We start from the raw sequence: 13,455 nt of genomic DNA on the forward strand, positions 1-13,455 counted from the left end.
CAGTATTTTTTCCATTTTTAAACTTATTCTAAGTTTAATAGCATCGTTCGCAGACGTTTCTGCTTGTTAAAATGTAAAATTAGTATGGGTAGCACATCGTAACTGGTGAATTTCCAATATGACTTGCTCCGGTAACCTTTTAAGAACTGTAAAGCTCTTACGGTAGATGTCGCTAGGGTCCCCTTGACCTATATGGTGGGAACATTTGCTTGCTATGGATGAGGTCTTGGTATCGATCCAGAGGCCGCGAGTTCAAATCTCACCTAAGACAGTATTTTTTCCATTTTTAGGGTTCCGTACCCAAAGGGTAAAAACGGGACCCTATTACTAAGACTCCGCTGTCCGTCCGTCCGTCCGTCCGTCTGTCCGTCCGTCCGTCCGTCTGTCTGTCACCAGGCTGTATCTCACGAACCGTGATAGCTAGACGGTTGAAATTTTCACAGATGATGTATTTCTGTTGCCGCTATAACAACAAATACTAAAAGCAGAATAAAATAAAGATTTAAGTGGGACTCCCATACAACAAACGTGATTTTTGACCGAAGTTAAGCAACGTCGGGCGGGGTCAGTACTTGGATGGGTGACCGTTTTTTTGCTTGTTCTGCTCTATTTTTTGTTGATGGTGCGGAACCCTCCGTGCGCGAGTCCGACTCGCACTTGGCCGGTTTTAAACTTAGAAGTTTAATAGCATCGTTCGCAGACGTTTCTGCTGAAGAATCATTTTTTTATTATTGGCAGGATGACTTGTACGAAGCGCACTTACTGGCAGCCAAGTTTAAGAAACCGGACGAGCGAGCGCAGGACGACGATGTTCTCTCAGTTAGGAGCTCTGAAGGTACGACCACATAAAATAACAGTAGGTATTTAGATAATATATTTTTAGATAATATTTTTAAGATAAGATAATATTTATTCATTTAAAACTTATGCAAATTTGATTGATACAATGGTAATTATCCAATTTATGCTTAAATACTAGTACAGTCATAGATTCAACTTAAAATAAGTAAAGGTCATGTTAGGAACTATAAATACCGGACAAATGTGTATTTTCTGTCGCTAATGGAAATTTGATAACAATACCTAAACTAAGTAAACATTTACTTGTGTCTAAAGCTTTGGATTCCTCCGAAAACGGTGCCGTCATATGACGGCCGTCATATAGCGGCCGCAAAAGACGGCCGTCTTTACGGTGACGACATGTGGAAAGTACCACGGCGTCATAACACACCGTCATCCACCAAGATCAAAGCGGCAAATTTGAAAAATGTAGGCGCGATGGGATAACGTCCCATAGAAAATTTGAATTTCGCGCCTTTTCCTACTGACAAGATTTGCTTGATCATCTATAATTTACTTGGAGGATGAAATATCATCAGAAGAGGAAAATAATCGTAGTACGGAATCACTTATTCAAATCTCGTGTCATTTATTCCAAAATGGCGTCACCGCTATCTAATAAAACGTTCACGAAACTATCGACACCGTCATGACGGCCGTCATCTTACGTTACGTTGGCAATCAACGTAACGTAACGCCGTCTAGGAAACCGCGCCATCTTGTTTACATAGACAACGTTCTAGTGACGTCAGTCAACGCTATATAGCGGCCGTAATATGACGGCACCGTTTTCGAAGGAATCCAAAGCTTTAGGTATGCACTTTTTGTAGGTCAATGTGTAAGTGGGGAAGTGCTTACCAACAAAAAGATGTATAGTTGTAAACAATAGTTATTTGTTTTACAAGGGGGCAAAGTTGTTATTTAACCGCTCGTGCTAATATTGATACCCGAGCAAGCGAAAGATTCCACAATTGAACCACGAGCGTAGCGAGTGGTTCGAAAAATGGAATCATGAGCGTTGCGAGGGTTTCAAAGCACGAGAGTTAAACAAAATTTGCCCCCGAGTGAAACACAAAATTTGTCACCACACCAACCCGAAGCAAATATTAAATGTAAAATATCAAACATAATCAAACCAAATCAAATCCAAATGAATGTTATTAGATATAATTTATCATCCAAAATCATCATTTAAAAGTCAATTCTACCAGCAAACATAAGAAAACAACTCAAAATTTGCATTTGATTACTTTGTCTCACATGTGAATAAAATGCAACTTTGCTATCAGTTTTTGAAGTGCAAAGTAAGCCTTTCCGAGCTGGTGTGGTGAAAAACAATTTTCCCGAATTTAACACATTCATTGCCACCCAGCCAAACAAGACATCCGGGCCACAACAATTTCTTCATATAAAGCTGTACCACGATCCCGACTATCGGCAAAATAAATAATAGTATTAAGTACAGAAGACTCACTCTCTAACAAAACGCGTCTGTTACGATCAGCACAGATATGACCGCTAGGTGGCGACAACGCCACGCGCGGCTTATGGCTTTCCCCAAAATTGGGGCCGAACGGATACTTTTAGCTACCTGTAGCAAAGCGACGAAATCGCGGAGTGAGACACGCCTGCTATTGGTCGGCCGGCCTAAGCCAATAGTACATAATCACGTCATAAGTTCATATCGCCGCTATACTTACTCAACCTCGTATCTGCAACACTCATTTGATGACAAAAACACCCGTATTCCGAATGAAAGAAAAGCGACATTTCCATCAAATGATTGTTGCAGATATGAGGTTGAGTAAGTATAGCCATAGAGAAAAAAATACATAGAGTGCTCACTCCATACATCCGTTTTAGTACCAAAAAGACTATTCGCATCTAGCATCGAGTAGCGGAACTATCAGTACTGCTACTTGACAATAGATGTAGCACCGACCGGAAAGTCTTATGCTGTTGAGATAAGACTTTCCGGTCGGTGCTACATCTATTGTCAAGTAGCAGTACTGATAGTTCCGCTACTCGATGCTAGATGTAGACACTGAAATTAATAGTCTGAACTGATGTATGGAGTGAGCACTCTTGTCTTTATTTCTCTATGGTATAGCGACGATATATTATGTCTGTTTCCAGGTCGGGCGTCGGTGAAAGACTCTGACCGGGTGGAGAAACTAGAAGACAGCTCCGGATCTGACTCGGACAGCAGCAGTTCAGGTTCTGGTAAGTCAATTATTAATGTTAATCCCTCTAGTCTCAGCACCTAGAAATATCTAAAACCTAAATTAATTTTATAATATTAACCAGAAACGTCTGCGAACGATGCTATTTGCCTCCCTAGGGCTCATATATGGTGGAAATATTCACTGAATTGGGTATGGTCTTGGTAGCTCAGATGGAAGAGCACTGTACTAGTGATCCAGTGGTCGTGGGTTCAAGTCCCACCCAAGACAGTGAATTTTTCCACTTTTAATCTAAAACCTTCCTTGAAATGTCCCAGGAGATGTATGAAATCGTGTGTCCAATATCGCATCTGTGGGACCTAGAAGCAAAGAGAATAGAGTGAATAGAGAGTTAAGATCGGTTTTCCTAGGATAGCGGTGCCGTCATATAGGGGCCGTCTCCATACTAAATAATACGGCTAAATATGGATGACGTAGTATTTGTATGGAGACGGCCGCTATATGACGGCACCGCTATCGGAGGAAACCAAAGCTTTACTGTCATGGTAAATTATGTCCCAGTCACAGAATAAATAATAGTACTAAGTACAGAAGACTCACTCTCTAACAAAACGCGTCTGTTACTATCAGCACAGATATGGCCGCTAGGTGGCGACAGCGCCACGCGCGGCTTATGGCTTTCCCCAAAATTGGGGCCGAACGGATGTACTTTTAGCTACCTGCAGCAAAGCGACGAAATCGCGGAGTGAGACACGCCTGCCCCAGTACATTTACTGCCATTTTTTGACAGAAGATTAAAACTGTTAGAAGGCCATTTGACTTTGACCCTATTTCTTTCACTGATATGTGTTAATTTGTTAAATATTGAAATTAACGCCAACTAGCCGAGCATAGGCCAAAGGTATGGTGCAGTCTTTTTGAACGATGGCGCCATAACCTTTGGCCTATGCTAATCTACTATTATCTTTGTTTACCACATGAGTTGTCTTAGTTATAAATATCTGTTGCTGTCTCACACTCTAATGTTTACCAATCGTATTAATTTTCAATTCAATAAAAAAAGCGCTGGTGGCCTAGCAGTAAGAGCGTGCGACTTGCTATCCGGAGGTCGCGGGTTCGAACCCCGGCTCGTACCAATGCGTTTCTCGGAACTTATGTACGAAATATCATTTAATATTTACCAGTCGCTTTTCGGTGAAGGAAAACATCGTGAGGAAACCGGACTAATCCCAATACGGGCCTAGTTTACCCTCTGGGTTGGAAGGTCAGATGGCAGTCGCTTTCGTATAAACTAGTGGCCACGCCAATTACTGGGATTAATTGCCAAGCGGACCCCAGGCTCCCATGAGCCGTGGCAAAATGCCGGGACAACGCGAGGAAGATGAAGATTTCGCAAAAAGTAGTAAATTAAAAATGAAATATATATTTGATAATCCGTCAAGTCGTCGAAAACTAGTGCATGGACGGAAACTACTGCAATGACCCTATCCCCTAGATTTAAACGAAAAGTTCCACGCAGAAGTTGACCTAATATAGATCCAGTATCCAGCCAATGAAAATTGTATCTCGGCTGGATCGGAGGTTCGCGGACGGCTCACAGCTTGTGCGAGAGATTAGACATTTTAGGATTATAGAATTTAATAAAATGTATTTATAGAAATGTATTTTGAAGCTTGAAGTATTTGAAATACAAAATACTAAATACATGTGAGTGCAGTATTTGAAATACCAAATACAAAATACTTTTGAGGTAGTATTTGAAATACAAATACAAAATACTAATTTGTATTTCAAATACGTATTTCAAATACATGTAATTGAAATACTGCCCAACCCTGGGTGGATGACGGTGTGTTATGACGCCGTGGTACTTTCCACATGTCGCCACCGTAAAGACGGCCGTCTTTTGCTGCCGCTATATGACGGCCGTCATATGACGGCACCGTTTTCGGAGGAATCCAAAGCTTAACCATCTGTTGATGTTTACCAATCGTATTAATGTTCAATCCCATTGCAGGCAGTTCGTCCAGCGGGTCCAGCACGACGTCCAGCTCATCGTCCAGCTCATCGTCCAGCTCGGACAGCGAGTCCGAGCCGGAGACGAGAACCGACCCCAACACGCACCAGCCTGCCGAGGACGACAGGTATTAACCCTTTCAACGCTTTATGTCATATAGTGCGTCAAGCAAATCTTGTCAGTAGCAATGTACTGCAAATTAAAGTAGGGTATAGTTTGTAGCTTTCTAGTAGACCCCGAAGGCTTATCCTATTGTCTATTGTTCAGTAAAACCGCACGTGCTACTTACCTGCAAAAAGGGTCCTAATATTCTATTCGGCACCTGAGCGCGGGCTAGTCCAACGCTCAAAAAACCAGTGTAGGTGCGCTCTCCGATAACGCGCCTTTGTTACGCATCTCGATGACACATTTTAGACTGGTTCTGTAGCGTTCGACTCGCCGGCACTCAGTAACCGAAGTACCGATTTTTTATGCAGGTGGTTGTGGCACGTGGCACGAGCGGTTTTTCTTAACAATAGACAATAGGATTAGCCTTCGGGGTCTATTAGAAAGCTACAAACTATAACACCATGTAACACTCAAAGAGCAGAATTGCGCTAGGAAAAGCAGCAATGTACATCGAACGAAACGTGTTTATTTTTCCGCCTTTCATACGTCATTCGAGTGAATTATCATAACCTCAAATTTTAGTAATATTTACCGTCAACGAGTATGATTGTACATTGTAGGCACCTTAGCTTTGCTTGAGGTCATGCATAATCTTGGTATTTAATGGTGACAGCAGAAATTTCTCTTGAAATAGAAACGATTCAGAATGTAAACAATAAGATGATGGCTGTCATTCACGATCCACATTCCACAGATAACACAGATGACACGCGATTTTGGAATTATTGGAACAGTGTTGCTAACCCGCGATTTTTCAAATTTGCCGCCTTTTACTACTGACAAGATTTGGTTGATCCAGTATAAACACAAACATCACTCAAACGCCAAGATCACGACGAGCGAGATGGATAGACGGCAGCACCGTCCATATAGACACATTATTATAGTCTGTCAAGCCCATAGACTAAGAATCCTCTAGACGGAGTTTAGAGCAATTATTTCATGAAACCGATGCTGCCAAAAATACTGGGGTGCGGGGGACGAGGCGAGCGAGTCCCGTGCCGTGATTGGTCCGTTCAAAGACACGGACGCCACACGAAGACACTTGACTCGAAAATGGAGTAAAACTACCGTATATTTGTGGCAGAGGGGTAGCGCTACTATGCTCAGTCTGGAGGATGTCTTGTCTGTGGGCAAGCCATTTCCGTCAGTAGAAAAAAGCGGCATACTTCAAAAATGTAGGCGCGAAGGGTAATTGTTCCAAAGACAATTACAATTTCGCACAAAAGGCTACTGACAAACATGTTTCACTGGCTATTGGCAAGGTGCAAAGTCGGTGGAGGGAGATTGGCGCTGATTGTCACAAACACAGGGAATGTCTGACATTAGTACTAGCGGCAGCCGCTTGAGCTAATTTTACTCCATAAGATTTAACGTAGAAAAGCCGACAAAATGAGCACCAGCACCAGTCGTGCACCTAGCGAATATGTGGTTTATTTTAGAGATGCACCGGATATCCGGTTACTATCCGGTATCCGGCCGTTATTTTAGTATCCGGCCGGATACCGGATAGTGACCTACTATCCGGCCGGATACCGGATAGTAAAATTAACACATTTTGGGGTAAAAAATGGAATCTAAAAAACAGTCACGGTCATAATGCTAACGACACAGTAGATAGAAATGAATACGTAACCAATGTCACACAATACACTTATTTGTTTACACAAAAATACGCGCGCGCACTTTTAACTATAAACGAACTTACTACGTAATGACATGATAAAACTCGTTACGATCCTAGAAATGTGTGTGTGTGTGTGTGTGTGTGTGTAGAAATGTGTGATCACTACGAAACAGGTCGAAACCTGCACGACGCGCACCTGCAAAACTCAAAATATAGGTATAGTTCCGCCGGCCGAATATCCGGCGGCCGGATACCGGATATTCGGCCAGTGTCCAGGCCGGATATCCGGTATCCGGCCAAACCACTATCCGTTGCATCTCTAGTTTATTTGCTGAATGAATGTTTCGGTTGATGACAAATGTTCCATTTTAAACCCTCAGATCGTTCGGCGCGTGGTCGTACTCGGGCGCCGTCTCGTCCGGATCCGAGTCGGATCCGGAGCGGAACGCGGCCGCCGTACCGATCCCGCCGCGGCAGGACGAGATCAGCGAGTCCGAGAACGAGTCGCCGGACAAGAGCTTCCAGTGCCACATCTGCAAGAAGTGGTACTCTACGAGGGTTACGTTGAAGTGAGTAGTTTGTTATAGTCGTCCCGCTCCGGATCCGAGTCGGATCCGGTACGGAACGTGACAGGACGAGATCAGCGAGTCCGAGAACGAGTCGCCGGACAAGAGCTTCCAGTGCCACATCTGCAAGAAGTGGTACTCTACGAGGGTTACGTTGAAGTGAGTAGTTTGTTATAGTCGTCCCGCTCCGGATCCGAGTCGGATCCGGTACGGAACGTGACAGGACGAGATCAGCGAGTCCGAGAACGAGTCGCCGGACAAGAGCTTCCAGTGCCACATCTGCAAGAAGTGGTACTCTACCAGGGTTACGTTGAAGTGAGTAGTTTGTTATAGTCGTCCCGCTCCGGATCCGAGTCGGATCCGGTACGGAACGTGACAGGACGAGATCAGCGAGTCCGAGAACGAGTCGCCGGACAAGAGCTTCCAGTGCCACATCTGCAAGAAGTGGTACTCTACCAGGGTTACGTTGAAGTGAGTAGTTTGTTATAGTCGTCCCGCTCCGGATCCGAGTCGAATCCGGTACGGAACGTGGCAGGACGAGATCAGCGAGTCCGAGAACGAGTCTCCGGACAAGAGCTTCCAGTGCCACATCTGCAAGAAGTGGTACTCTACGAGGGTTACGTTGAAGTGAGTAGTTTGTTATAGTCGTCCCGCTCCGGATCCGAGTCGGATCCGGTACGGAACGTGACAGGACGAGATCAGCGAGTCCGAGAACGAGTCGCCGGACAAGAGCTTCCAGTGCCACATCTGCAAGAAGTGGTACTCTACCAGGGTTACGTTGAAGTGAGTACATAATAGGGATGATGACACATGTTGAATTTTATAACAAAATCTAGTAAAATAGATAGCAAACGAGCAATTTATCACAATAATGTGGATATTAAAATAAAATATTGAAAAATGACAAAAATACAGGACCTGAAAGGTTGAAAATTTAAGTTTTTTTTAACTTCCAAAAACGATAAAAGTAAGGGTATCATTCGATTCCTTACATTTCATGCAATAAAATATTGTATAGTAACTATATACATAAACGCAATATTTCACCGACAAAAACGCAATTTTCTTGTTTTGCCAAACTACAAGATGGGCGATGATGTCACGGCCCTTGTCCGTTTTGTATAGGGCGTTTCGCGAGTGAAGTGCGACTGTCGGACTTTGACTACAATTTCTGACTTTTGTGTTACTTTAATGCAATGGGTCCCATATAGACATTTGATCCTAAAAACAAACCCGATCGATTGATACCATTAAAAAAAATTAGTCATGTAGCCTATTATACGCAAAGAAGAAGACTACCCTTTGACGGCCAAAGACGTCAAGTGACGCGCGCGGCTACAGCAATATCAACCTTCGTGCATTCCGACAAGGTTCACAATGACGCGCCGCACACGATAGGCGTGCCGTTCAAAAGGTTAGGATTTTGAAGAGACTACGTCAAAACGCATCGTAAGCGGTCCGAGTCGGTTTAGTTGTGTGAATTAACAATTTCTTGTCACTCGTTGCCATGGTTACGTTCTCCTGGGTCACTCTTTAAAACCTGATTTTTATGCATTTAAATTCACCAAACACGTTTTTTGGTGATACATATAAACCCTTTCCATTGAGGGTCGTCTACCAAGCGTGTCAGAAGAAGGTGGTGTACAATGTCTTCTAACAAACTATGCTACTATTGTCTCTTGGCTGACCGGACAGAATAACAACTAGAAATAGTTGATCCACCCAGTTACTCTTTTATCCACGTACTGCCTACCATACAAAATTATAGCTAAGGAAGTTTGAAAATATATAATATATTGTATTTTTAATTGGGCCGAGTTTCATTTGTATGAAAATATAAGCAAAAGCCACGTACTTTGTTTTTAACCGCCTTCAAAAAAAAAGGAGGTTCTCAGTTTGACCCGTATGTATGTATGTATGTATGTATGTATGTATGTATGTATGTATATTTGTTCGCGATTATCTCGCGTTTGGCTGAACCGATTTTGATGCGGTTTTCAGAAAAGTGTTTCTTACATTCTGGAGAAGGTTTTAGTATACATAGATCTGAGCTGATGCTGAACCCTGGCTGTAGCTAGTGGAACTCAGGTTTGGTGCAACATAGGCTCACGCTGTTTTGGTCATCCGACACGCCTTGATGAGCACTTGGGAGAGCAGTACCCAAGATAGAGCTCATGCTGAACCCTGGATGTACCTAGTGGAACTCGAGATGTACCTAGTGGAACTCAGGTTTGGTGCAACATAGGCCCACGCTGTTTTGGTCATCCGTCTCATCTTGATGAGCACTTGGGAGAGCAGTGCCCAAGATAGAGCTGATGCTGAACCCTGGCTGTACCTAGTGGAACTCAGGTTTGGTGCAACATAGGCCAGCGCTATTTTGGCCATCCGTCACATCTTGATGAGCACTTGGGAGAGCAGTACCCAAGATAGAGCTGATGCACCAAACCACCCTGGCTGGCAGGGTTCACCCTGGCTGTACCTAGTGGAACTCAAGTTTGGTGCAACATAGGCCCACGCTATTTTGGTCATCCGTCACATCTTGATGAGCACTTGGGAGAGCAGTACCCAAGATATAGCTGATGCTGAACCCTTGCTGTACCTAGTGGAACTCAGGTTTGGTGCAACATAGGCACACTTTGTTTTGGTTAACCGACTTGTCGTCGTGTGTTGCGGAGTTCCACTAGGTGGGTCGATGAACTTTTTTCTAACTGCCTTTAAAAAAAGGACGTTCTCAGTTTGACCCGTATGTATGTACGTATGTATGTGTGTATGTTTCTTCGTGATTATCTCGCGTTTGGCTGAACCGATTTTGATGCGGTTTTCAGAAAAGTGTTTGTTACATTCTGGAGAAGGGTTTAGTGTACAGTTCATGGATGGTTTGAAAAACCAATTGGACCCGGTAGGTGGCCATGCTATCGGTATACCTACCAACAAATTTATGTTGCTAAAACCGATTTAGATAAAATAGTGGGAGTGGGAGTCGGACTCGGACTGGGACTGGGAATGGGAGTGGAAGTGGGAGCAATATACATACAAATCGTTTAGCACCAAAACGTCATATTATGTTGTGTCGCGATTATCATCGAGTTAGGCCATCACCAACATTAGTAGACTAAATGGAGAGCCTAACAAACTAGTATTTTAGCCCAAAACCTAAAATAAATGAAGTATCTACCTATCACTAAAAAGTAAAAAATAAAATAAAATAAATAAAAAATAATTAAAAAATTAAAAATATACAAAAATAAAACCAAAATAAAATAACTTAATATAATATCTTTTTTAAAAAAAGGGAACCGCCTTCAAAAAACCAACCCACTGAAAAGTACAAAATAATTTTTATATGGCACCCCTTTACGTGTCCAGTCCCTATCCCAAGGCGTAAAGCAATTTTTTGCCAAAAAGTAATTAATACGTAATAATAAGAAAATTAATAATCATCCGGGTAATTACTTAGTTTTTGAAGGCGGTGCCAAACCAACAAAAACAGTCTTTATTACCAATCAGAAAAACAATACGAGTACGTAGTACCTACAAGAACTAAATTAATGGGTAAACTAAGTATGTCTTTATAATGCAAGTAAGTACAGCGTTCTTCGTTGTCTAAAATATCGGTTCTCAAAAATTTTGGTTTGGCACCGACTTCAAAAACTAAGTAATTATCCGGATGATTATTAATTTTCTTATTATTACGTATTAATTACTTTTTGGCAAAAAATTGCTTTACGCCTTGGGATAGGGACTGGACACGTAAAGGGGTGCCATATAAAAATTATTTTGTACTTTTCAGTGGGTTGGTTTTTTGAAGGCGGTTCCCTTTTTTTAAAAAAGATATTATATTAAGTTATTTTATTTTGGTTTTATTTTTGTATATTTTTAATTTTTTAATTATTTTTTATTTATTTTATTTTATTACGAAAGTTGAAATTACATTGAAACCGAGTGTACATCGTAATGTACATTAGACAGCACGAGGTTATAATATTTTACAGTAATTTAATGATTTTATTCTAATTTAAGTAACTTATTATTTTTAACTGAACAGTTTTTATATTTTAAATGTGATTTGGTTGTTTTATTTTTATTAATGTCAGGAATGTTCTAATATTTTAAAATTATAGAAATTTTGTTCATCATTTTATTGTTAATCCTGTGTAAATTGTAATGTGATTGTGTTGGACCTATGTTGTCTTGAATAAACGGATTTATTATTACATATGTATTATAATAATGTGTCTGTTGCAGGATTCACCGGCGCTCTCACCAAGCCCGCGGCGGCGGCGGCGGCTCGCGGCAGCGCACGCGCAGCTCCGACCGCTACGAGTGCGACTGCTGCGACATGACCTTCAACCGCCGCGAGAAGCTGTGGGACCACAAGTGAGCGCTCTGTAACTTATACCCGCGAGCAACCAGGCGGCTCCGACCGCTGCGAGTGCGACTGCTGCGACATGACCTTCAACCGCCGCGAGAAGCTGTGGGACCACAAGTGAGCGCTCTGTAACTTATACCCGCGAGCAACCAGGCGGCTCCGACCGCTGCGAGTGCGACTGCTGCGACACGACCTTCAACCGCCGCGAGAAGCTGTGGGACCACAAGTGAGCGCTCTGTAACTTATACCCGCGAGCAACCAGGCGGCTCCGACCGCTGCGAGTGCGACTGCTGCGACACGACCTTCAACCGCCGCGAGAAGCTGTGGGACCACAAGTGAGCGCTCTGTAACTTATACCCGCGAGCAACCAGGCGGCTCCGACCGCTGCGAGTGCGACTGCTGCGACATGACCTTCAACCGCCGCGAGAAGCTGTGGGACCACAAGTGAGCGCTCTGTAACTTATACCCGCGAGCAACCAGGCGGCTCCGACCGCTGCGAGTGCGACTGCTGCGACATGACCTTCAACCGCCGCGAGAAGCTGTGGGACCACAAGTGAGCGCTCTGTAACTTATACCCGCGAGCAACCAGGCGGCTCCGACCGCTGCGAGTGCGACTGCCGCGACACGACCTTCAACCGCCGCGAGAAGCTGTGGGACCACAAGTGAGCGCTCTGTAACTTATACCCGCGAGCAACCAGGCGGCTCCGACCGCTGCGAGTGCGACTGCTGCGACACGACCTTCAACCGCCGCGAGAAGCTGTGGGACCACAAGTGAGCGCTCTGTAACTTATACCCGCGAGCAACCAGGCGGCTCCGACCGCTGCGAGTGCGACTGCTGCGACATGACCTTCAACCGCCGCGAGAAGCTGTGGGACCACAAGTGAGCGCTCTGTAACTTATACCCGCGAGCAACCAGGCGGCTCCGACCGCTGCGAGTGCGACTGCTGCGACACGACCTTCAACCGCCGCGAGAAGCTGTGGGACCACAAGTGAGCGCTCTGTAACTTATACCCGCGAGCAACCAGGCGGCTCCGACCGCTGCGAGTGCGACTGCTGCGACACGACCTTCAACCGCCGCGAGAAGCTGTGGGACCACAAGTGAGCGCTCTGTAACTTATACCCGCGAGCAACCAGGCGGCTCCGACCGCTGCGAGTGCGACTGCTGCGACATGACCTTCAACCGCCGCGAGAAGCTGTGGGACCACAAGTGAGCGCTCTGTAACTTATACCCGCGAGCAACCAGGCGGCACCGACCGCTGCGAGTGCGACTGCTGCGACATGACCTTCAACCGCCGCGAGAAGCTGTGGGACCACAAGTGAGCGCTCTGTAACTTATACCCGCGAACAACCAGGCGGCTCCGACCGCTGCGAGTGCGACTGCTGCGACATGACCTTCAACCGCCGCGAGAAGCTGTGGGACCACAAGTGAGCGCTCTGTAACTTATACCCGCGAGCAACCAGCCGGCTCCGACCGCTACGAGTGCGACTGCTGCGACATGACCTTCAACCGCCGCGAGAAGCTGTGGGACCACAAGTGAGCGCTCTGTAACTTATACCCGCGAGCAACCAGGCGGCTCCGACCGCTGCGAGTGCGACTGCTGCGACATGACCTTCAACCGCCGCGAGAAGCTGTGGGACCACAAGTGAGCGCTCTGTAACTTATACCCGCGAGCAACCAGGCGGCT

The 13,455-nt window shown here is 44.7% G+C and overlaps 1 protein-coding gene and 1 non-coding gene across 2 annotated transcripts in view; both read left to right on the forward strand.

Annotated features, from left to right (window-relative positions):
- LOC134660242 (zinc finger protein 37-like) overlaps window positions 1-13,455 on the forward strand; it is a 42,839-nt gene that overhangs the window by 20,893 nt on the left and 8,491 nt on the right. The window contains exons 12-16 of the mRNA XM_063515988.1: window positions 739-835; window positions 2,977-3,063; window positions 5,041-5,167; window positions 7,216-7,404; window positions 11,647-11,778. Coding sequence (XP_063372058.1) covers window positions 739-835; window positions 2,977-3,063; window positions 5,041-5,167; window positions 7,216-7,404; window positions 11,647-11,778 — 632 coding nt within the window. The remainder of the gene's footprint in view (window positions 1-738; window positions 836-2,976; window positions 3,064-5,040; window positions 5,168-7,215; window positions 7,405-11,646; window positions 11,779-13,455) is intronic.
- On the forward strand, window positions 3,221-3,293 carry Trnat-agu (transfer RNA threonine (anticodon AGU)). The gene has a single exon. It is a non-coding gene; the product is annotated as a tRNA-Thr (tRNA).

This window comes from Cydia amplana, chromosome 26 (genome assembly GCF_948474715.1).
Source record: "Cydia amplana chromosome 26, ilCydAmpl1.1, whole genome shotgun sequence".
Taxonomy (NCBI): Eukaryota; Metazoa; Arthropoda; class Insecta; order Lepidoptera; family Tortricidae; genus Cydia; species Cydia amplana.